Source organism: Periplaneta americana, chromosome 6 (genome assembly GCF_040183065.1).
Source record: "Periplaneta americana isolate PAMFEO1 chromosome 6, P.americana_PAMFEO1_priV1, whole genome shotgun sequence".
Classification (NCBI taxonomy): Eukaryota; Metazoa; Arthropoda; class Insecta; order Blattodea; family Blattidae; genus Periplaneta; species Periplaneta americana.
The window spans coordinates 138,191,023-138,216,303 of NC_091122.1; the positions used below are offsets into that span (position 1 = coordinate 138,191,023).

At 35.0% G+C, this 25,281-nt stretch overlaps 1 protein-coding gene and 1 long non-coding RNA gene across 3 annotated transcripts in view; one reads left to right on the forward strand and one right to left on the reverse strand.

Moving 5' to 3' along the window:
• The window catches only part of LOC138701794 (uncharacterized), an 80,661-nt gene that overhangs the window by 8,179 nt on the left and 47,201 nt on the right, over positions 1-25,281 (forward strand). For both annotated transcript variants that reach the window (XR_011332690.1, XR_011332691.1), the window contains exon 2: positions 626-726. This is a non-coding gene — a long non-coding RNA (uncharacterized lncRNA). The remainder of the gene's footprint in view (positions 1-625; positions 727-25,281) is intronic.
• Positions 16,316-18,923, reverse strand: LOC138701791 (uncharacterized). Its single transcript, XM_069829052.1, has 3 exons — positions 18,772-18,923; positions 18,505-18,558; positions 16,316-18,229 (listed from the first exon to the last, which is right to left on the reverse strand). The coding sequence occupies exon 3, from the start codon at positions 18,186-18,188 to the stop codon at positions 16,455-16,457; it is 1,734 nt and encodes a 577-aa protein (XP_069685153.1). The 5' UTR covers positions 18,189-18,229; positions 18,505-18,558; positions 18,772-18,923; the 3' UTR covers positions 16,316-16,454.

A 25,281-nucleotide genomic window follows, 5' to 3' on the forward strand; every position in this document is an offset into this window, starting at 1 on the left:
ATTTTGAATTCGGTGGACACTGGTATAGAAGGTGGTTAATGAACCTTGTAAATCCTTACCGGTACTATGTTTCAGAAATTTGTCATAGTGATTAGATTAAACATTTTCTCATAGTGTGGTGATAATGAGGTGGCAATATATAATTGACATAATGATGGTAGATGAAATGTAAATATTCAAGAAAGCCAGTTAAACGCTCCCTGCACAAATTCAACTTGTAGCAGTAGTATTTTACGTACTACTTAACGATGCTTTCAACTGCATAGGTTATTCAGCATTTGAATTCAACGTGGGCGAGAAATGGCCTATAGATTTTGCCTGTAGCCCTCTGTCAAGACCAAATTTCTTTTATGTACTGTAAATTTACGACACAGATCTCTCAGTTTTACTTTCCTCCCAGAGGAAGTTACGCCAAAGATTTTATCTTCCATTAAAATTCATTGCTCCATGCCATGTTTGAATCCTTGGATACAATGACCAACATGGTAACCACTAGACCACCAAGAATTATAATTCATTTGTACGTGGCGATATTTTAACGTAGGTCTCTGGCGTGTAAAATAGATGCATTAACCATTCATATAACAGTGTAAAATAGAAAGTTATAACTTTATTATCCTTTCAGTGTCAGGAGCATGGCAGATCACTATGAAGTGTACCTAAGGTTTCACCATTGCACATCGCCAGTCACAGTACAATTCTGCGAGCAGTTCAGCCACTCTAAAGGTAATTAAGAAGACACTGATTTTTCCTCCCAGATTTTACTCTATTTTATGAATGAAATCCTGTTGTCTTCATATAAGCCATATATATCAGCCTAGTTACGTAAATCAGCTCTGTGCAATTCGGTGCTCGTGGGTGCCATGTCACCTTCAGCAAGCTTTTTTTGTTGCTCACACAGAGAGAGAGAGAGACAGAGACTGTATGATATTGTTTTATGCTTCCTTTTAAATCAGAGGAAATTTTATTTCTTCGCACTTTTTTCACGAAATCATTTCTTTCTGCAGTACATAACTAACTTATTATTGGTATCGAAATCTTGATCCGAGAATTTGTTTAAGGTAGTCGATTCATATTTCAAACTACAATTGAGGGCTTTGCCGGAAGAAAGGCGGATAGACCTATACGCCCTTCTTCGGGAAAACGGTTTAAAATGTAGTGAATAATTATAGTAGCGAAATGTTGTTTTGATTGTACTGTACATACCTCCAGGACAGGGCTGCGTGCGTGTATAACATTTTATTCAGGTGCGTTTTAAAATCTTAGATTGCATGTATCTCAATTCGCCATATTGACGTATACGCCCTTTTTCCGGCAAACCCCTCAATTATTGTTATTATGTACAACACATACTTGATGTTCCAGAGTGCTTTGGTCATTATGAAATAGTTAAATGTCACTTTTCCAATATACAGTACATTTTACAAAATAACAGTTGAATTTATCATGGTAATAAGCGAATTATCCCAAGGTGAATATCAGTTACTAGGCTGGTTGCAGGTGATATATAATGAACGACCATCACATATGGTGCAACCATGGTATTTGCTGCATCTACACTCTTACCATCTTGGTGTGGGACTGCTAATTCGGGTTTTCCTTTAAATCACTCAATAATCAGGGATTTTGAAACAGGGAGTAGGGACTAGCATTGTGCATTACAAGCACTATGTTCAGTTCAAGTTTGTCGAGTATGGTGAAGTTCGATATTCGATCTGCAGAAGGAGGCCTGTCGTGTTTCGTCTTGTTATAAAAATATTCGCTGTCCTCCAGTCCCACCCTTTCAAGCTTTAACCGCTTAAGGATTTTAGCACAGATCTTGTGATTAGTTTTTCATATGAAGTAAGATGACGTTGGTAATGTCTTGATTGTCTCTCTCATGTTCGAACTTTGCAGGACACTAGTAGAGGCAAACCATATTTTGACATTATAGTGTCCTCAGTAAGTTCTTCAAGTATATGATCAGTGGCTAAATTACATATGGTGGGAAACAGGGAGAAGTCTTGCATGATTCTTCATTTCAAAGTCAGTGGCTTAGTTCTTGATTCTTTATTCTCAATTTATGTTTGGTTGCCTTCCTGTAGAGACAAAATGTTGTTGTTGTTTTCTGTAATGCCAGGCGTTTGACAATAAAGTCATTTTACTTCTTGCACTCCAATATTTTTTAAAGATATTATCATGGTCAGCCACTGAAGCACAGATTTTGAGGTGTTCCGAATCCATTTCTTGGTTTGAGTTGCACAGTGGGCAGTTAGGGGACTGATATATTCCAATTCTATGCAGGTGTTTGGCCAAACAGTCATGGTCTGTTGTCAATCTAAATGCAGCTACAGACGATTTTCGTGGTAAATCGGGAATTAACTATGGATTATGACGCAGAGAGTTCCATTTTTTCCCTTGAGATTGTGTTATCAAATTTTGTTTGTTGAAGTCTAAGTATGTAGATTTAATAAATCTTTTCAAAGAGTAATACGTAGATTTAGTAACAGGTCTGTAAGTAGCAGTGCTGCCTTTCTTTGCTAAAGTATCCGCATTCTCGTTTCCCAGGATTCCACAATGGGAAGAGACAAAATGTACTGTGTAAGTTTTGAAGATGCAGGGGAGTTCTCAAGGGATTTCCTCAAATGCGTGTGTTCTATATTGTCAAACATTTTGTGGATGTCAAGAAATACCACAATAACGTTTGTTTTCTCATGTTTAACTCATTTAGTGAAGTGTTGAGTACTAACCAGGTAAAAGAGTTTGTAAAAGCTCTTTGATGTCCATTAAAAATTACACAGAGCAAATTGTAATCGGCCACCAATTGGAAGCAGACTTCTTTCCTGATTTGTAAATTAGTATTGTTAAGTCATTTTAAAAGCAAGATGTGACGAAGTTTCCAGCATTCCAGTAGTTATTAGTGGTAGGACTCCACAATTGAGTCTCCTTTAAGGGAACCCGTATGTTAAAATTTTAGATTTTCATGCATTTACATATTTTTAAGTAACTAGGCTGTTTTTGCATATAATGAGATAAAATTTTGAACACTCGTTCTTGAAAGTAGGAGAAAACATAATTTATAATTGCATATAAATCGACATAGTAGTTTTGGAATAATTCAGATGTAAATTATGCTAATTAATTACACATAATCAATTTGATAGGTACACTTTTCAAAGAATGTATTAAGCCTAGAGACTTGAAACTTTGGAGGCCTAGTAATAATGCTTTTGGCTATAATTTACTACCTCTGCTAGAATGCTGACTTATTTCTAACATTATTTAAATCAATTTCATTTTTTATAATTAATTTACATAGAAAAACAATCAATCCTGTGTGACTGGTAATGGAACTAATAATGTTAGAACAGTAATTGTGGTAGCAAACAGTTACTAATACAATAATAAAGCACTGTTCCAAATTTCAGACTGATAGCTGCAATAGTTTTTTAGAAAAGTGTACCTAAAGTATAAAAAATGTAGTTTTGAGAAAACAGTGGATAAAGTTCAAACTTACAATTACTGTAGTTTCAATGCATCCCTGGATTGTAATCATCTTCCTTCTCCTTTTCTTCCTCTTCTCGTCTTCTTTTCTGGTTCCTCTTTGCAGTCCTATGCTCTTTTGACTGGGTTTGCATCGCTTTCTCAGCTTCTTTTACTCTTCGGACATCGATGGCACATAGCGCACGTTCCATATTCAATCCTGGTTTTATGCCCATCAACTCCAGAACTTTCTTTCTGCTGCTACTGCCATCATTGAAAGTGATAACAGCATCCAGGACACCAGTCTTGAGGACATTCAGGCCCACAAACACTGTCTTTGGCAATCTTTCCCATATGCAGTTGTTGAAACTTTCATTGGGGTTTTGGGTGCAGCCGTGTGTACATTTCTCTAACAGCTTCTTGTCAGCAAGATCTCTGAATATTGGCTTTACCTTCAACATGACAGCTTCTGGTAGGGAATGTCTGTGATCATATACTTTATTTTGAGCTTGTGCCTTATTATAACCGCACCACGAATCCAGACCTTTGGGACAGAGTTGATGGTATGGTTTCTCGTTGGTTGAAATTTTATGGAAGTATGTAGCCCATACACTCTTCCTCATTTCTTCCACATTCCCTGTGTTCCTTCTAATGGCTAAGCCATAGTAGGTCTGAAAGAGATCAATTTCTGTATTGGTCAAACGACCCGCTCCAGCGAGTGTCTTGCCATCATCCAGTTTTATCCCCTTTAGCTCCTTCTTGAGTCTTCCCAGTCGTGCTCCCATTCTCTTGTGAACGTGGCCTATGCATTCAAGTTTTTCAATTTCTACCCCCTCCCCATAGGGTTTGTCTTCTTGTACCTTTTTGAAACCCTTGCTGTCACCATCACCAAGATATTGCACATACCGAATATTCAGAGAATCCTCAGACTGCCTAAAAATGTTCACTGCACCTTGCACCTCCATTCCTCCACTATAACCTTTATAGTTTTTTGTACATTTGTGTACAGTTCCCTTTCCCTGTGAACATGTCTGACAATATTTAGTCAATATTTCCACTGCCAACACCTTGCCCGTGAGTAATGATGTTGCAGTGACAACACCATTTAGTGACGTATGCCCCCGCTTTTGCCAACTACCATCGAAAGCCCCACATATGTCTCTGTTGTTACCATTCAACTCCACAGTTTCCATTGCAGCTTTTCTCATTGAGGCTTCTGCAATTTCAGAGAGGGATTCATTTATAAAGAAAACTTCTCTGTCAAACCTAGCAGGTGGAGGAGGAAGATTCATAATAGCACAAAATGTTTGTGCAGCGTGTCTGCCCTTACCAATGCTTCGCATACCATACACAAGTCTTGTATTTACATTGTACAGCCTATTTCTGTTCATTGCAGATGTCATTGTGGACTTTACACTTTCACAATTACTGCAATGTAAATTTATTTTTGTTGCCAATCCCTTCCTGGAACTAATGTTTTCAAACATTTCCACACAGTCTTCACTATTGCAGTATTTGCATTTCACATGCTGTTTTATGAAGTCAGATAGTATACCTAAATATATAATAATATTATTATTACTAGATGATGACACATTTTGACCTTCAGTACCTGTTATATTCTCATTCTCCAAATAAACAAGTTTTTTCTTGGATGAGCTAGGTGTAGGTTCATTGTTTTTCTCTGCCCTAACCTCAATGCTGGGGGTACAACTAACACTGTTTGTATTTGTATATTGATTGCCACGGAACTTACGTTTTTTCCCTTTATTAAAACTCTTTCTTCTAGGCATATTTACACAATAAGAGCAATATGAACTATATTCACAACACCACAAAATCACAATAAACAAAGCCACGTGCTAATTCACTCTCACAACTGTAACAAGCAAAGCACTGTTGGCTACTCTGTGCTAGAACAGAGTAGCCAACACAATTTTCGTCTTGTACATGTTTTCTTCTTCTTCTTACATGAATTCAAGGAGAAAATAATGATAGAAACAGCCTGCAGTCGAACGAACTACAGAAGTGGGCGTGACGCTAGCATGCATTTAAATACCCACGCACACTCAGCCATTTAAAGTCATAAAAAGACATTCAAAAGGTCCTACCGCTAATAATGTATATATCAATCTGTTCAGAATTGAATAAGGAATAATATTAAGTAAAAATCTAAAAATGCATATTTTGGTCAATTTTAACATACGGGTTCCCTTAACAACCCTTATTAAGAATAGGCATAAGCGAATCAGATTCAAATAAGTCAGCAACAATTTTGTGAGATTTAATCAATGTTAAAGACCGCGTATGTTATGCTATTATCTAAGCCTGTTAAAATCTGAAAAACAAGGCGAACTTAAGGGATACTAAAAAAATTGTGGATATAATCACTTCAATGCAAATGCCTGAAATTCAATATTTGAGAGTGTGAACAGTGTTAAATCAAGAGGAAGAAGCCTTATTCGATCTGGAGCTGTGCTGGAGCATGGGTTCGATTCCCGCTTGCGCTGATTATGTGGTTGGGCTTTTTCCGAGGCTTCTCCAACTGTAAGGCAAATGTAAAGTAATTTATGGCGAATCCTCAGCCTAAACCATCTTACTGTAAATAATCTAGTAGTTGATACAGTGTCGTTAAATAATCAACTAAAAAACTTTGTTTTTTAATACAATAAGCATTCCTGTACAACATTTTGAAGAAATGCAAGGTGGCCTTTAACATTGATTAAATCTCACAAAATTGTTAGAGTTTATGATAATGTGCTATATTGTGTTCTACTATACTATTATATTGCACTATAAAGGACAGTGCAGAGATGATGGTGATATCAAAATTAATTATCTCTACTATTTTCTGTCACTGACTGATGATTTACAGTGGTCATTTTCATAATAATTTATTTATTCGGGAATTGGTGTTCATTTCTAAACCTAATCTCGTTTCAGTTCTTATACATATATTCCAAATATGGATTTGAATTCATAACTTACCGTTATATACTTGAAACTAGCACACCTAGACAGATATAAATATAGTAAAGGAAGCGTAGAAAGTTTCTGCAGAACCACAATGATTAAACTCCGTTAAAAAAAAAAAAAAAAAAAAAAAAACTGATGATTTCATTAACACTTACATCATATTCTTTTAATAACAACAGATCAAGAACAGATTTGAGTGATGGATTTATTATTTTGCGTTATATATGCATGTCATTATTGGTCTAGGAAATGTATTATTAAAAGGCATCACATTCTTCAAATGACTAAGGATAAAAATAGATTTCAGTCATGGATTCGTTTCTTTTTTTTTACATTCTCGTGCATGTCATTATGGATCTACCAAATGTAGCCTACTCATTAAATTGAGGTATAAACGTTATAGCTAGAAATTACAAAATTGCCCAAAATATGTCCTTGAAATTTATTGCACAACTGACTGGAAATTATAGCATTTTACCTATTAAACAATGACAGCCATTATGTCGTAATTAAATTATTATTTGAACAATTGTAATTAAACCATTATTATGTCAGAATAGCAACTCTTGAGTGTGGAAATGTCAGCTCTGCAAGATGTCCCTGATTCCATCTTCAAAAGGATTTTATTGTCATTAATCAATTAAACGAGTGAAACACAATATTTGAAAGGATTATATGTTAGCATGTCCCTGTCATTTATTAGTTTATTACGAAAGATAGTCACTGAATTCTTTCTTTAATGCTCTGAATTTTATTTAAATCAGTTCCTAAGTTAATGTCAGTTCTGTGACACGTATTACAAGTGATATAATTATCCACTGGATGGCAGCAGGAGTCCAGGGCAGCTCTTCAGTTGTTTGGTATGGGCCACAGTATAGCAGTGTGCAGTGAAAGAGTGATTTGTAGCTTTTATTATTAGAGTAAGAAATAAACATAAGTAACTGTTTTTTGATGAGTACCTTTATTACCAGTCAGTTCTGAGATACTGGTACTCAAATTGTGTAAAATGTGTCACGTAAATTTATGTTAACAGTCAGATATGAGGGTGTACAGACCCAGAAACAAAATTTGGGCCACCTGAATTTTCCAAGTTCCAATTATAACATACTGTGCATGCTCAGTAAAATTCAGGTGGCCCAAATTTTGTTTCTGGGTCTATACATATTCAACATAATCTTAAACCCAGTAATCAACATGGGATTAAAGAGATAACAAATTGAGAATGGTTTTTGTCAGTTCTGAGATGTCACAGATAATTACATGGTGTCACGGAAATGACCATATGTCTCAGAACTGACATTTCTGTCATAGAAATGACATGTTTGCAATAAGCCCTTATAATAATACATTACTATGACACATTTCACACTTCTAGGTATCTGGACAATGAATTCTCTAAAAAGGAAAAGTTAATTGCTAAACTGAAAAAAAAAAGATAAGGAAGCATCTAGGGTAAAATATTCATTAAAGAAGGAAGAACAAAGGAAAGTGAGAAAGTGTAAGAAAATTAAGAACAGTGAAGAAGATACCCAAGAAGCATTGCAAATATTTAATGGGAAGAGAGGAGGGTTAGTGGAAAGTACGAGTAAAATTGAAATGCAAAGCAACAACAAGTAACTTCCATGGACAGAAGATATATCTAAGATTTGTCAATGTAACGTTATAAAAATAATAAATATCAGGGAAAATCAAAACAATACCATAAATGATTATTATCAAAGAAACAGATGAAAAAAATGCAAAAGATATCACCACCAAAATATAAGATTAACAGTCTGAAAGCAATTGAAAGAAATATAAAATATAGGGAGAGATTGTTAGAAGAAAAACGAGAAATTATGCGCGAAAAAGAGAAAGGTACAGAAGAAAGAAGGAAGGTAGATTATTGAAACCAATTAGAGTTAGAAAAGGGCTAAAGGAAAAACGTGGTGAGAGCAAACAGCCGGAAAAAACGTAAGTTTCGGCTATTATTTCTCATATTCACCCATCTTCTCCTGATGTCTCTGCTATACCTGGCGAACCTATCTCTTTAGAAAAAAGGAAAGCAAAAAGACGACGAGTAAATCGAGAACACTCAAAAGTCTATAAAGATTTGAAAAATTCACAAGAAAAATTGGAAAAACTGAAATGTGAAAAAGAAAAGTACAAGAGATTTTCCAGACTAAAACAAGGATTAAAAAAATATTCGAAAAGTGAACCCTCACTAAACTCTAAAGCAGTGGTCATCAGCATAGTGCACCCTCAGGCTAGCATCTCTTACTCATGGATAAGAGACTGCACTATGGTGCATCCATGGCTGCTGGTGGTTATGCTCTCTCCTCTTCCTGCTGCACGACGAGGCATATTACGATCCACTGCTTACCTGATATCCATTTCAGCGAGAGCTGACGACCACTGCTCTAAAGTTACAACTATATTAGGAAGACAAATAGTCTCTTCTTCTGTGAGAGGACATTTGCTCCAAGGTGAAGCACTAAAGGCTCAATTGAAGACAAATGCAACTGAATGTAACAAAATACAAAGAAGAAAGCATAGTTTTAGAAAGATTTTATGTAGTAAGATACTGAAAAAGTACAATTTGCTTGGTTGTCCAAGGGAACTGATATCTTATAAACAAAACAAGAAGCTGAAGTCAAAAAAATCTGTAGGTATATGATGGGAAGAAGAGAACTGTGTTCTGAGTGAACTGACTTTTTTTGGGAGAGATGATATTAGCAAACTGTGTCCTGGAAGATGGGACTTCATGAGAAGAAGCGACACAATAAAACAAGAGAGATTGCTGTTGTACTCACTGAAAGAAGCACATGTAAGATACAGCTAAAACTCACAGTGTTCAGTATCACTCACAGCACACTGCAAAGCAAAGCCTTTTTGGGTTGTGAAACCTACCTTTAGGGAATTGCTTGTTTAAAACATGAAAATGTTTAGTTTACTGTTAGAAAATTGAATTCATTGAATACCATAAAAGAACAAAAATCAGAACTAGTTTAGAAGGAAATATAAATGAATCTATGCAATGGAGAAGATACTACATACTTCCAACGGACAACTAATACAGAAGAAAGAACGGTAAAAGGTTGTACTAGAAATATTAAAATATTGATCAAACGTGGTATTGAATGCAGTAAACTAGATCTTGTGGCAGAAAAAAAAAGAGCTATCCAATTTCAAATTTGTTCTTTTTTAGCAGTTCTGTGACATTTGAATACGTCACTCTTCTGCTTACTGACCATATCTTCTTTGGCAAAGTAGGTGTTCATTATTTTCTGAATATAGATCGTGTTTTAATATCTCACGTTCAACGTGATCTTCATTGTAGCTGTCCTCCATTGACAGCAGTAGACCTACATTGTTGTTTGCTTTTTTTTTTTTTTAGTCATCACTCGTTGGGTTTTAATTTTAGAGGGCATGAAAAGTAATAATGCAAATCAATTTATCCTTAAAATATTAGTACTATTTTCATTACTACGCGTTTTTTAATAATTTTAATATCTTCTTATTAGAATTAGTTTCATTATTACAATTTAAAACTAGGTTCCATTCTTGTAGTACAATTCGCGCCACTTAAGTTCCATTGTAGTCTCCATTTTTACTAGCTTGCTGCGCTATAAGCAGATAATAACTTATTCTTCTACTAATATATATTTTACATCGTTGATCTAAATATAAAATGCTATCTAGTCGTATGTTGCATATTCTATTCTGCTTTAATGTACTGCCCACACAAGTGGTTATGTCGCAGGATCATCAAAACAGAGGAAATCACATGACAGTTACTTAACAGGACCTTTTTTTTTTTTTTAATTATTTTAAACAGGTGTATAATATTACGTAGAATTCTAATTCCGTTCAGAAAAAAAGCCTAACAGCTCAGCCACTAGCCTTTACAGAGGGGCCAGCAGAAATGGTTGGGGGGGGGGGAATCGAGATGCAAACTGACCACTTGCATTTATCGACTGTTGCTTTAAATGATCAAGAGTGAATAATGAGTATTGCAAAAGATTCCAGTTTTCATTGCCTTATAAGTGCAGCAATACAGGGATGTGCCTAACATGACTGTTGACATGTAACTACCAAAAACTCAATTTTGAAAAAAAAAATGCTCAATTTATAAAAAGTTGTCAGGTATACGTGAATGACTTCTGTCATAACATAGGTTAGTACTTATGAAATAAAATTATAATGGCATGCATGTTGTTATTAATCACAGCTGTAGGGCTAGGAATACGCAGGAAGTTATGGATCAATAATAGTGCAACCTAGGTCAGCCAAACATGCATGGTTCGTGTGCCCATTCGCAGCTGGGAGCCAAATGGGCTGCACTGTATAATTATGTAGATAATTGTCATTAATCTCTGACATAAACGTTTTGGAAACATATTGTTTATACCATTATGTAAGAAAACAAATCATAAAATATATAAACAGAGCTGATTTTAAATAAGCTGCCTTTTTATTTTTTTCAAATAAAAATTCGATAATGAATTAGTAAAAATGGCTATCTCCTGTGCACCATTTCAAACACTGACTTGTATGTACATAACTGAGTATGAACAAAATTATGGGATAGTTTATGAGAAATCACCGTACACAAACCAAAAATTCACTTTTTCGTGAATCAGAGATGTTGAAAATTCTACTTCTGTGGCAATAAGAAAAAAGTATGCACCTCACCTTAAAGAGAGAAGGAAAAAATCAGAGCTGACGAAGCCTTTCAAACAGATAATTCAGAATGCTGAAGTAGATAAATAAAAATTAATTTGATCAAGTACAAAAATTATTCGTCCAAAATTTTTACCGGTTTAGATTCATTTAACATTAAATGTGAAACGCAAATATGTAGCGTCTTTTCATTCTACTTCTCTAGCAACTCAGTACAACTACCATCAAACTTATGAAAACAAATCACACAGTCTGATTCACCAAAATAAATAAAATTTAATATAATTTAAAGAGGTGTACAACATTATTACTGTTTCAGTTATGTTAGTATTGTAATAGAAAATATGTATTTTAATATATTTTATGCATACTGAAGTTTGTATATACCAAAAATAAATATAAAAATAATTACAAAATAATTTAATCTTTTCGCTCATTATTAACAAATAATACGAAAAATGAGTTTCTAAATAAGCAAAAATATATTTTACTTAGTCGTTTGTAAGAAACATACAGTATGTATTTTTAACGTTTCAGAGATGACCATCCATTTGTTTATATCATATGCCCTCATACTGTGAAAATAATGATACATTTTTTGCGTAATGTACACAATGCAAGGCATTTATTTCACCAATCTCAATTATCACAATTATGAATCATGCTGTCACATAAAAATTGTGGCAGCAAGTTGCTTTACAACCTGTCTAATGCCTTCTTTTCTGAGGAGCAATTTCAGATATTTTGATACTTAAAAAATTAATTTTGTAATTTTCACTTGAATCTTCGTAACATACCTACAATAAAAGTTTTAAATTATAATAAAAATCAACCAATAATGTTTAAAACCTTCTATTCAATGTGAACTACAAATCTTACTCATACTTGTGTCATCAACTTGTAGGTAAACATCTAGCATCTTATCCAGTATTCTGAAAGTTACACCAATAATGCATGTTCATAAATTTAGATAATAATAAAAAGTTACGGTATGTGAAAGAACCAGATTACAGAAGTCATAGGAAATTGACATATGTTACCAAATACTGATTATTAATATATAACATGTCTTCAAAAACAAGTTACCCTAAAATTCAGTTGACCTTCTTCATAATCCATTTCTTAGATTTTCGATTATGTGAAAAGATTTAAGTCAGTATGCTCTAAAATGATAGATAACACAATTTTCTGTAAGTGTACTTCAAAGAAGAAGCACAAGTCTTGTAGCTTCTCTATAGAAATTTTCAGTGGTTTGTTTAATGCTTCGTTAGATAGTGAACAAAATTATTATTGCTTGCTCTTATATGAAAAATCCAGACGAAAGATTATGATGGCTATTAGACTTTTATGAGAAATACATTAACAGACACATACACGATTTTTCCACACTAATCCTGATTTCACTTATATGTTTTGTGAACTCAAAATAACATACATTTTTGTGCAGTAACTCATCAAACTAAATTCATAGAGATATGTGAAATAAATATTAACACCTTTCTCTGACACCTTCATTTGCTTTAAAAGTTTACGAATATTTATAACATAATACACCATATTCATCAAATAACACAATGAAAAATTTACATGAACTTTTACAGGTTACACCAAATACTTAGACCCGTATGATTTATGTTTTCAGAAATGTTGAACAAATATTATTTCAGTACGCTCTCTGTTGAAAAGAGAAAGAAAATAGATATACTGAGTGAATGAAAAATGTCACAACTGTTGAAACTTGTAGTCAACGTAAATAAAATAAATAAGATTCAAGTATACAGACATGTAAAGCATCAAACACTGTGCAATTATGCAGTTTAGGAATTACATTTATAACCACATGAGGTTCCCTTCCCACATAGACATAACAATGATGTGCAACTGAACAGAGTAGCTGATTGTTATGTACTGCATTTCTTATGTACCAGACAAGACGAAATATTCTAGCACAAATGACTATTGTGTAAGAAAGCTGTTAATAGACTAGAAAACCTATCTAGGATAGTGGCGCCTTGTGCTCATATGCAACATGCTATACATCTTTAAAAATGAGAATGACAGCTTGTGAGATGTCATCAGTTCCCAGAAGCAGGTATTTGAACTATTATAAAGGAATGACAAGTAAACTGAACAAATATTTAATACAGCATTATTTATTTGTGTTAATTTCGTTAGTTATCAGTTTGACACAGTTACCTATTATCAATAAAAATAATTATTTAATATATTAAGTTACTTTTAAAATTCATTTAATATTTTCTTTAATGAATAAATAATTCAGCTGTTAAATCATAAATAGTGCACAATTAACCCCTTAGGTGCGCAATCGCAAAATATTTAATGCCTTATATCTTCATGCACGGGAATTATGTTTATATTTTTCGTGTTCTCATCTACAATATGTAGAAATTCGTCACATTATTCCATTATTAGCCGCAATGAATAAGATGCGAAACATGGCCGCTACTGACATGATTTCAGAATCTTCTAGATAGGTCATCTTGTTTTACTAACATGCATTAATGATGTTGGAATGCAACATGGAATCTAACTGTCCATGTATCTATTTTGTCTGCGATATTTTTATATATATTTTTAGTTTTCTCCTCTTCCAAAAGTTAAGATTTGGATCTATACAATTTATTACTGAACATAATTACAATGCAGGTTGTATTTGACCATAATGACATGTATATTTAATAACACATTCTGAAATAAAAACGATTTCAAGGAAAGTGTGACTGTTATTCATTTCAAACTACCAGTATTATCTGCTTTAAGGAATAGTAGAAGGAATAAGGTGTGAAATAATAATGGCTAATCAGGTTCATCATTTATTCCCCACAACTGGAGCACTTAATAATAACTTAAATAATTAAGTGAGTCTCTTTGTCTGGTGTGTCATAATGTATCACCACACCTGCCTGGTGAACCAATCCCTCATACCAACTAGTTCACCTCTGGCTCATTTCATGTGACACACATAGATAATGAAATGATAACCTTTTCTCTCAGTACCAATACCTTGTGTCTAAAAAATCATTATACAAAGAAGGGTGTTAGAATTTTTTAAAACTTTTTTCTCTTTTTATAAATAAGTTAGACACACACATGTAGAAAGTTTGGTTAGTTTTATACAGAGTATGGTAAAAAAAATCACCAACCTGAAGATGGCCTCTCATGGTATTCAGCTTTGTTAACACCATTTTGTAAAATCTTTCCTTACTCGTAAAATGTCAAGTCTTTGACTTTAAGTCATAACGTGCAACACTCCAACATAATCTCTCTGCTTCACACAACCAACGGGTGCTGCACATGTCATTTCATTTCTCATTAACAACCAATTAATTCACATTTCAACACCAACCATAAGAAATGACATACTGAAAAAAACTGAATCTAAGAGTCTATTTATATGTATATATAATATATATAATATATAAATAATATTTGTAAGGCCGAAGTTCAGGCATCAACTGGCCAGAAATAAACCCCACACAAGGCCTTGCCTTGTGTAATGAAGACGATGTCTTCGTCAGTCAATATATTGACAAGTATCACTCAAACCTGAACATTTACATCTACTATCCCATAAAAAGATCTGCTTCATTTGTATTTTCTCACTGGATAATTACATACCCGCTTATCAAAATTCTATTACAGCAGTCTGCAATAAAAAACAATGAACATTTCTTGGATTATGCATTATATACAATTTCCTTCTACATTTAATTCTTCTAGAATGTTAAAGCATTCCCAGTAGGTACAGGTTCTGATTTTGATTTGCGTGTAACTCTGAAATAAGTTACGGGTATTTTATTTATAGCACTAACTTTCAAGAATAATTTGTTTCCTGATTAATACAACAAACGGCATTAATTTAGTATATAAGTTATTGTTTGTAATATAAAAAAAATTAAAGGAAAACTAATACTTGTCTTCGAGCTACTATAATACCATTTAAAGGAATCAGCTACACAGTACTTCCATTTACTTCATTGCTTATTTTTATAAATGTCTATACATCAGTAGCAGTCCTTAAAATAGTTTCACAATAACTAAAAGTGTAGAACTGATGTCAGGAATCAGACTTATGAGCAAAAAGATTACCGTATCAGATTGTTGATAATTATGATAGGGCTATAGGTTTAAATATATAAAATTGCTCATAATTTAAATACACATTTCATATTGAAATATATTCGTAGTAAATTGGAAGAGAGGAATCTAACTGAAGAGCAGAGGAGGAAAAATGTGGTAAGTCCAAAATTATCGATTCTCTGTTTCAGATGTCATGTAATAGCTCAGGTATTGTAGATTTGTGTAGTTTAACTGCACAGACTAACAACCTCATTAATCCAAAGAAATCTGAAGAATGATAACCCAAAGACAATAGACTGTAATGAATCTTGAGAAACTTTTAACTTCTCTCTTATAAAAACAGTAAAACGCGACTTATCAGGTTTTTCCCCCTGTACTCAATTGTAAGATACTTAAAATGTTACGAACATTACAAAACATAGCAGAAATAAATAGAGAACTATCTCTCAAATTGAATAATACAGATTTCGGGGGGGGGGGGGGGGGATGTACGTACTTATGAGCAAATCAAAATAATAATTGGGTCTGAATATACTGTAATAACTGTTTGAATTTAACACTGTATTTAGTAAACATAACACTACTTCATCTTCTGTGAGTTTTTGGAACCCATAATGTACATAGCCTATATCTTTAACAGCACCTGTACTGGGGATGATCTAACATTAATTGAATGATTATGTGCACTTAACTAATGAAACAATGGATGACAAACGAAAACAAGACAAACTATGAAAGATACATATGATAAATATATGTACATAACTAACTGGCAAATTTAACTTGCCAGGTATGTAATTAATGACAGTTTTGTTGAAAATGACAGTGAGAATATTACAGAATCAATAAACAGATCTTCATTTACTGTGAATGGTTCGAAAGCTCAAAGCTTGCATGGGTGTGATGTTGCTACTTGCGAACATTACGAAAATTATGCACATTTCATTGTATAAACACAACAGTCTCAAAAATCATCTCCAAACTGAGTAAACGTCAAAGAATAAAACACGATATTGAATACAATATAAGTGTAAAAGTAACGATTTCGATTAATATCACCTGTTACACCTCTGCCAAAACAAGGCTGGTCAAACGAACCATTTCACAATTTCTATATTTTCAAATATTTTTATGCTTTGGTTTCTTCACCTCGTACTATTGCACCACTAAGTATAAATAATGAATCCTGCTCCAAGCAACCCTGTGACACAAGAGTTTTATTCTGGCCAGTTGGCACCACCGGTCCAGTCTGTTCAGTGGTGATGCTGAAGCATCATGGCTCCTGTTTCGGCAGCTGTTGGCAGCACTACTGTGGTTACCATGGTTGCAGCGGCAGCAGCAGCTGCAGCTTGCTGTTGCTGCTGCTGTTGTTGTTGCTGCTGTTGCTGATTATTCATTTCTTCTTTAACGCGTTTTGCAATATGGCTACGGGCATGTTTCCGCAAGTGGTCTTTGCGATAAAAGCCCTTCCCACACTCGGTGCACACCTCTGTTTTCTCACCTGAGTGAATTACTAAGTGCAAGTTCAAATGCTCCTTACGTTTGAAGCCTTTGTGACATATAGAGCAGATGAATGGCCGGTCAGGGTTGTGGCCCAACTTGTGCCTTTCAAGATGCTCCTTGCGCTTCAGACCAGCCCCACAGATATCGCAAATGAACCTTCGCTCAATCTTGTGGCCAACCAAATGCTGTTCCAATAATTCCTTCTCTGGATATGCCATGTGGCATTCCGGACAGCAAAACAACGTAGTACCATCGAGTGCTGTGGCAATGTGCACCTGCCCAGGCCGTGGTCGTCGAGGTTTTGGTGGCTTTTTCTTATATTTCTTCTTCTTTTTAGGTTTTGCTCCAGCTGTTCCCACACCTTGTGCGACAGTTATTGTTCCATCAGCATTAGTGGCAGGATTAGCATCTACCAGTTCCGGGTTGGATAACGGTGATGATTCTATTGCAGCTTCACGCTTGATCGTTTCAGCTGAGAACTTCAGGAAGTGATGAAGGCTAAGGGGCAGGGTAGACGCAGGTAGACGTGATAGATAATCAGCCACCGTTGAACCTGGCGCTGCTAAACTTTGCCACGTAGGAGGCATGGTTGTCACTGTCCCTCCTGCTGCATGCTGTGAACCATTAAAATCGTCACCTCCCTGAGAATCTTTCTCACCTTCTGTTTTCACAATGGCTACTTGTAAAGTGTTGTCTTTTCCTCCTGTTCCATCATGATGTGGAGATTTTGCCGCAGCCAATTCTACGGCCGTCACAGCATCTCTAAGGATAAGATCCTGTGGTTGTAACGCTACTACAGTAACAGGGAAAGTTTGCTGGTGTTGATCCTGCTTGTCTCCTGCAGTTACTGTAATAGTTTGCTGCTGGGTTTGTTGTGCCTGATGAAGCGAGACTTGTGTCTGTTGATTCTGTGTGTTGCTATTATTGTTATTGTTACTGCTGCTGTTGTTGTTGGATATATCCTGAGACTGTGGGGAGGTGTTGGAGGCTTGTGACACCTGTATCTGTGGATGCTGAACTTGCAGCTGCACTGTCTCCGTGCCACCTTGCTGCTGTCCACTATATGCCACTGTTAGTACACCTTGGGGCAAATGATGCAGTGACAATGGTGAAATGTGATATTTAGGAGCACCATTATTTGCAGTACCATTATTAACTATTGTGGTTGGATTCGGATTCACAACCTGAATCTGCACGGTCTGCTGAGGCTGTCCTGGCTCACCTGGTTTACCTCCTATACTGATGGGCAATGTAATGAGGGCCTGTTGTACCTGAGGGTGTTGACTGTTGCCTGTACCTTGTGCCACGGTGAAACCATTGGGGTCAACTTGACGAATATACTGTACGGCTCCTTCTCCTCCACCAATAACACTTAACATTTGTCCTCCCGCATTGTGGGCAAACTTTGTTGTTCCAAACTGATGAATAGTGGCTGTAGGTATAGAACCAGGAGGGAAGTGCCCTCCAAATGTGGTGAAATTCATGGTTAATGAGGGTGTTGGCTGCTACTGTCAATCAGAAGCCCCTGCAATGTTAAAAAAAAGGTAGTTATATATTACAGTACCTTTAGATGTCACTCTGTTTTGACAACAGTGACCTCATTTAACTTCCCTATTTTCTTATATGTCTAATTAATTATACAGTTATTAGAGATATCATAAAGACTAGACATACATTTAGAAAAAAATTCTACTACGTTTTCCAAAGAAATGCACATATAATACTTGTCAGATATTTGAAGATGTTTCAACTTCCTTACTTTAAGCTGTGCAGTATCCTGGATCACGAAGACCTACTTACCTCAAATTAAGTGGCACTCTCTCATTTCATTGTTGTATGCTCCAATATCGTCATCTATGAAAGAAGAAAATGCAAACTTTTGTCTTACTACTTATATCTAACCACATACTTCCTAGAATGTAGGATATACAAGTAACGGATACAATTTTTTACTCATTATGGCAATTTAATCCGTTGTCTCCCAAAATAAGGTCACAAGATGGCATTAAAATCCAACACTAAATACTATGAAAAATGTTAACTGTACTTTCGAATATATTTTCATACCTTCTTAAGGTTTTCATCATAGATGTAGATTCCAATATTTCGTCATAAATCCTTGAAATGTAATAAAAACTCTACGTATCTTACAAATGACAACAAACACGAAAACGAAAACACCTGCTGTGCACGACGATATTGCGTTGTTTTCATATCGATCTCTCTCTGTATCGAATGTGTTCGATACCAACTCGAATTCTTCCGACATCGCCATACACCGCATCATTTAAAAGAATACCATGAAGGAATATTGTTATTATGTATAGTTCCGTGATTGTATAATTTAATACAGCATAATACGGCTTGTGCTATACAACATAGGAGAAATTCATTGTTCTGCGTTAAAGCATTACTGTGTTTCCCATTAAATATGAATGTTATATATTGAAACTAGGCCTATGTAGCCTACTATCGTTATTACATTGTAATTGCAATGAAATTTCATTTTAGACTATTCGGTGCAGAATTCTCAAAAACAGAACTGTTGCGAAACAAATAAAAATTATAATAAGAAAGTATCATTTTCGTTACACTCGTTTCTTAGTAAATAAATGTGAATACACAGGTGCTATGATCGCATGGGCTTTTAATCATAGAAAATGTGCAAGAAGTTTGGAAAGATACAGGTAGACCTATATTCCGTAGCTTTGAAAACTGAAATTTATATCGGAAGCTGGTTAAATAATAATAATAAGCCTACCATATTTTTTTCATGAAGAACCGGTACACATTACTAGGCTAAGTCTCGTTGCCTACTTTCTAGTGAGTAAAGGATAACAAAATATGTTGTAATATAAATGACCTTCATTATTGGCATTCAATCCATTACATATCTGACATCTCATTAAATACAATTACAATTTCATAACAAAAAAACAAAATAGGGCTACTAATGATATTACAACTGGATCATACAAACTCTGGCATCCCAATACAATTGAGGGGTTACGTGGACTAACAGCTTAAGTGCAAGATCATACTTTTGAGTAAACTACAGTTGAAAATTGCGATATTACTTTTTATGTGTTCTTATGATATTCCATCAAACTTTTAAAATTATATTATCAATATAGCATTCCTTAAACACAAAAATGTAACCAAGTAATGTCTATTATTGAACTACAATATTTTAAAAACTATTAATAGCGACTTCCTTTTAAGTTGTTAGTCCACAGAACACCAATAAATGTTTTCTATCGGAGAATATTATGTAACATAAGAATACAAACACTTCTGTTAACTTTTTACTTTACTGCAAAATAACACAAGTGCATAAATAAACTATTCTTTCGTACTAGACTGTGAAAATAACATATACAAAATTAATTAATGATTTCATTATATAAGTTAAATTAAACACATATTAATATTTGAACTATGTTTACTTTTGTTCATACATCTTTATGATATTAAATAAAAAGTTCTGTGTTTTTAAACCTGAAATTTAATGTACAAAACAAACATGATTTTCATTTATCTTCATCGTGACTTCAGATCCATTATTGCTCGTTTGAATCTGAGGAGACTTATATCTGTCCAAAATTTCCTGTAGCCACATAGCATTATCTTTTGTCACGAATTTCCACAAGGACATGACATCTGCAATCTTTTCATTCTTTAGTCCAGATGCAGTGGCCTTCACAAGATTTAAGTTACATTTCTCTGAAACGAAATGATGTTTTTTTTTCTGGAAGAGGTTGTAGGGTTGAAACACACCAGTGTATGACTCAGAGGCTGCGAAACAGCTTGGAGTGTACTTCATAATCACACATTTCTGAATTCCAAACACTTTTCCTTTTGCAGTAGGCTTCTAGAGAAACAACGACCTTAGTCCTGATCAGTCTTCAATGATGTCTGATAACATGACTGCCGAAAATGAACTTGGCTTTGTGCGGCACTCAGTCATGATGTTTAGATACTGGCTAGGATGTTCAATGGTTTGAACCCTTTTCAGTACCTGTCCATACATTCCGAAATTCCTGTCGTTTTGATTGTAGGAATGTCCACGAACAGGGAAAATATGACTAATGTTTAGGTTTGAAGACTTCGACAACCAAGCACAAAAGTTGACAACTGTAATGTTTTTGTTTTGGCCACCACACGAATCTGAAAATAGTATAACACTTTTCACATTGTGCAACACTTCTAGTTTATGTGTAAGAAAGTCATATAGGAAAGAACATACTGAACTAGGATTTTTTTTGCCTCGCACACCAAGAAACAATAAAATTTACTAGAGGCATCATTATGACAATGGATGTTAAAAACATACATCCACATAAGTCGCTTATATAATTGCGCTGTTACATTAAGCCTCGGAATTGCCAAATTTTGACTAAAATCAAATTCTAGTACAAGAGTATCTGCATCTTCATTCGCACAATTCTTCACTTTTTCAAGATATTCCTGTTTAAGACTGTTGTACTTCTGAAAGTTTCTAAGATGAATTCCATAGTCGATTTTCCTTGGGTCATTGGGATTGACATTTAACTTAAGTTCAGTTTCCCTACAGTAGTCATAAATATCAGATCTTGGTTTTCTAAAACTGTAACAGCTGTTTTCTCTGAAGAATTCATGATAAGTTTATATTTCATTGACAAAGTTTTTCCTTTTTGTTCAAAGTAATATTGCTGGAAGGACTTAAACAAAGTGACAACATTTAAAGTGGGATCATCAAAGTACCGTCTTAGAAGGGAATAAACTCCATTGTACGTTTACCATATCCCATATTTCTTGATCAATCGTCCTTGGTCGATTTGTGTGTTTTCCACGATTTTCAGTTGTAGCAACGGCCCCCACTTTCAAAGCTTGCTGAAATGTTTTCATACGGGCTTCTGTAATTTGCAAAACTTTTAGTAAAAATCCTTTACATACAGTGACATTAGTGCCCTCTAATTTCACGTTGTATACAAATGAATACTCACGACTTCTTCCAGATGTAGGTTTCCTTGTGTTACGGATAGGTATTGTTTTTTTTTTTTTCATTGTAACCTAACAACATTGTGTCCTGCAGTTGTTTTTCTCCAATACTCCAAAATCCACTGAAAAGTCTCTGCTGATCAAGATGACTGAATTTACCTGCACAATTCAATTTACAACATGTTTTCACAATCGTTTAGCAGGTATTCTTTTACCGCTCCTTGAAATGTAATGTTTCTTCTGTGCACTTTCCTTTTTCCAACTACTTCTCCTTATTTTTCTTTTCACACCTCTCGTAGATGTAGTACTTCCACACACATCACCACTTTCATTGTCAGAATCGGTCTCCATTTGTGTTTACACTGAACAGACACAACGCACGTTGCCAGTCGGTAAGAACCAGCTAAGGGATGATGGATCTCTCGCATACTCATACAACGCTGCTTCTGCTGCCCTCTAGGAGTAAGGTAGAGAAACGATATTTTGTTACAATATAAAGCACACACGAGGGTGTCGGAAAACGTGATCTGTGAAATAACGACTTAAAGTCACTTAGGTTGTTAGTCCACGTAACCCCTCAATTTACAAATATTTCCTTGTCTCTGAGAGTGCATCTAAACCTGAGCATATAGATTGTCCGAGTTCTTAACATCGGCACTACAAATGGGGCATTTGTCTTTTCTAAATATTTCTATCTTGTATTGTATTGTATACATCTTTTTAAGGTGTTCAGCCATGTCCTGGTGCTAATCTAAATTTGGCCACTACTTCCTTTCTTGGTCTGGTACTGAATGGCTTTCAGGCCATCTTGAATGTTTTCACGTTTCTTAAAAGACTGTTTTATAATCTTCCAAAATTCTTCTGTGAACAAACTTTTTCATGACTCCGAGTTGTAATTGTGTTTCTTTCTTGGCCAATAAGTCAGCTGATTCATTGCCCTCGATTCCTACAACAAAGGGTACGCCTATCCATTGGAACACAACCTCCTTATTTCTTCTCCTGAGGTATTTTAGGGATTGCTTTATCTCGGTTGTGGTTGATGTTTCTGTGGGCTGGTTTGATGAGACTGGATGATGGCAGCTCTCGAGTCTGCCAGTATTACGGCTTTTGTAAAGGAATTTATTCTGTAGATGAGATTGGTAACTGCTAGCAAGATTACATGTATTTCAGCATTACCGTATACATAATTATTTATATAGAACTAACACATTTCTTTCGTTATTTATTTCAAAATCAGTAGAATAACAGCAAGTGAGATGAGGTTTATGAGAGCAACAGCTGGATATACTCGCTGGGATCATAAAAAAAATGAGGACATAATGCAAGAACTTCAAATAGAACCCATTATACAGTTCATCAGCAAATATAAACTTCAGTGGAAGGGTCATCTCGAACGAATGAATCGATGCAGAATTCCAAAAGCACTGTTTCATTACCATCCATATGGCAAAAGATCTCTAGGCTGTCCAATGGGACTGAAAATTCTAGTTTGAGACCGTAACAGGCCACTTGGCCTAATACTTGTTAGGAAGATGATGATGATGGTTTATTTCAAAACTAATGATGCTAGCCATTATTTTTTATAATTACCTCAAATGTAGAATATATTTGGGAGATTTCTAACCTCTATAGCAAATGTTGAAAATGTCCTCCATCCTGCATAAGGCATAACTCAACACGTCATTCCATGTTACTGACCACGTTTTAATGACTTACAGGGTGATCACTCCAGTTGTGCCTGGACTTCCACAACAACCATGGGCAGCCTAGATGAACGATGTTTGCCTTTTTCACTCACCAGAGATCCAGTTGTTTCCAATTTGTTTACCAGTCCCAGTATTGTGTTTCTTTGGGGGGGGGGGGGGATTACAAACACCAAATTCTCTCTGGTATGCCCTTTGAGTAGCTGTAATTGAATTCGTAATCCAGTGTTGCTTCACAAAGAAGAGCCGCTGATTTAATATGTGCTGCATTTTCAGTGACTAAAACAAAATGTCGAAAATAGCAGCCAACACTAAGGAATAAAGAATAAACATCTGCACATCTCATGACAGAGAATCAAAACTCCTGGTTAATTTGACATTGATCTGTAATTACTGACTTTATAATACCAAACTGATCGAAAAGCTTACCTGAATATACTTTTACAGAGCTTACTTTTCCCAATAAAGACAATGTATGATTCTGCCTCATCCCAAGTAGCACTTTGCTCTAAATCAATGCCTCCAGTTGACTGTAGTCAGTATCGTACTCATATACATAACACTTTACAAATAACAGCACAGACTGTTTTTCTATTAAAATAATACTGGCACATAGAAATAAAAATAACATGTAATGTAAAAAATTATTTTATAAGAAATTATTTAAACGAATTCTGCAGAAGTCCACACCTGTGGAGTAACGGTCAGCACGTCTGGCTGCAAAACCAGGTGGCCAGGGTTCGAATCCCGGTCGGGGCAAGTTACCTGGTTGAGGTTTTTTCCGGGGTTTTCCCCTCAACCCAATACAAGCAAATGCTGAGTAACTTTCGGTGCTGGACCCTGGACTCATTTCACCGGCATTATCACCTTCATATCATTCAGACGCTAAATAACCTAGATGTTGATACAGCGTCGTAAAATAACCCAATAAAAAAAAATTCTGCAGAAACTGGGACGTTTGAGCATCTCGAAAAGTTTTCATCAGGACATGGGCCACTTAGCTCCAAATCAGGACAGTTCCAGAAAATCCGGGATGAATGGTAGACTTAATAATAAGTTTCAACCAATATTTCATGCTTGTAAACAGTGTGTAGGTACTGAGTACAAACATTACCAAATAGGACAGAAGACTAATGACGTTGTTCCAAATGTCTTGAGCATTAGATTAAATAAATGATATTAAATTTTCTACGTTTTCTTATGGTTGACATATTGTCAGCCCTTTTTATGTTTTAGAGCAGGCATCCAATCTTTCCTATTTTCTGCCTTCCTCTTTGTCTCCACATATGATCCATATACCGGTATCTTAATGTCGTCTATCATCTGAGATCTTCTGCTCCGAACTCTTCTCCCGTTCACCATTCCTTCCAATGTATCTTTCAGTAGGGAATTTCTTCTCAGCCAGGAATGCAACCAGTTGCTCACTGTCTAACGGCTGCCTTAAATTTACAAATCACAATAGATACAACTATTTGATTAATTATTAATAATTACAATTATACACTATCTACAGGTTAATTTTCATAGAGATAATTCAATTAGATTTATAAATTGAAACTTTTTCTTAAAACACTTTTAAGGATTTAGTAATTTTTAACACTAGAAAATTGTAACTAAATTCTTAAGTGATACAAAGTGTTAAAAGTGTGTAATCAACATGTATAACAAAGACTTCTCTTCACAAAAAGTATCCACACTTTGTACATCGGTAATTATATTATACGTACTTACAAATGGCTTTTAAGGTACCCGCAGGTTCATTGCCACCCTCACATAAGCCCGGCATCGGTCCCTATCCTGTGCAAGACTATTCCAGTCTCTATCATCATATCTCACCTCCCTCAAAACCATTTTAATATTATCTCCCATCTACGTCTCGGCCTCCCCAAAGGTC

Excerpts from the sequence above, each read along its gene's own strand:
- LOC138701791 (XM_069829052.1), bottom strand. The coding sequence starts at position 18,188 with ATGAATTTCACCACATTTGGAGGGCACTTCCCTCCTGGTTCTATACCT.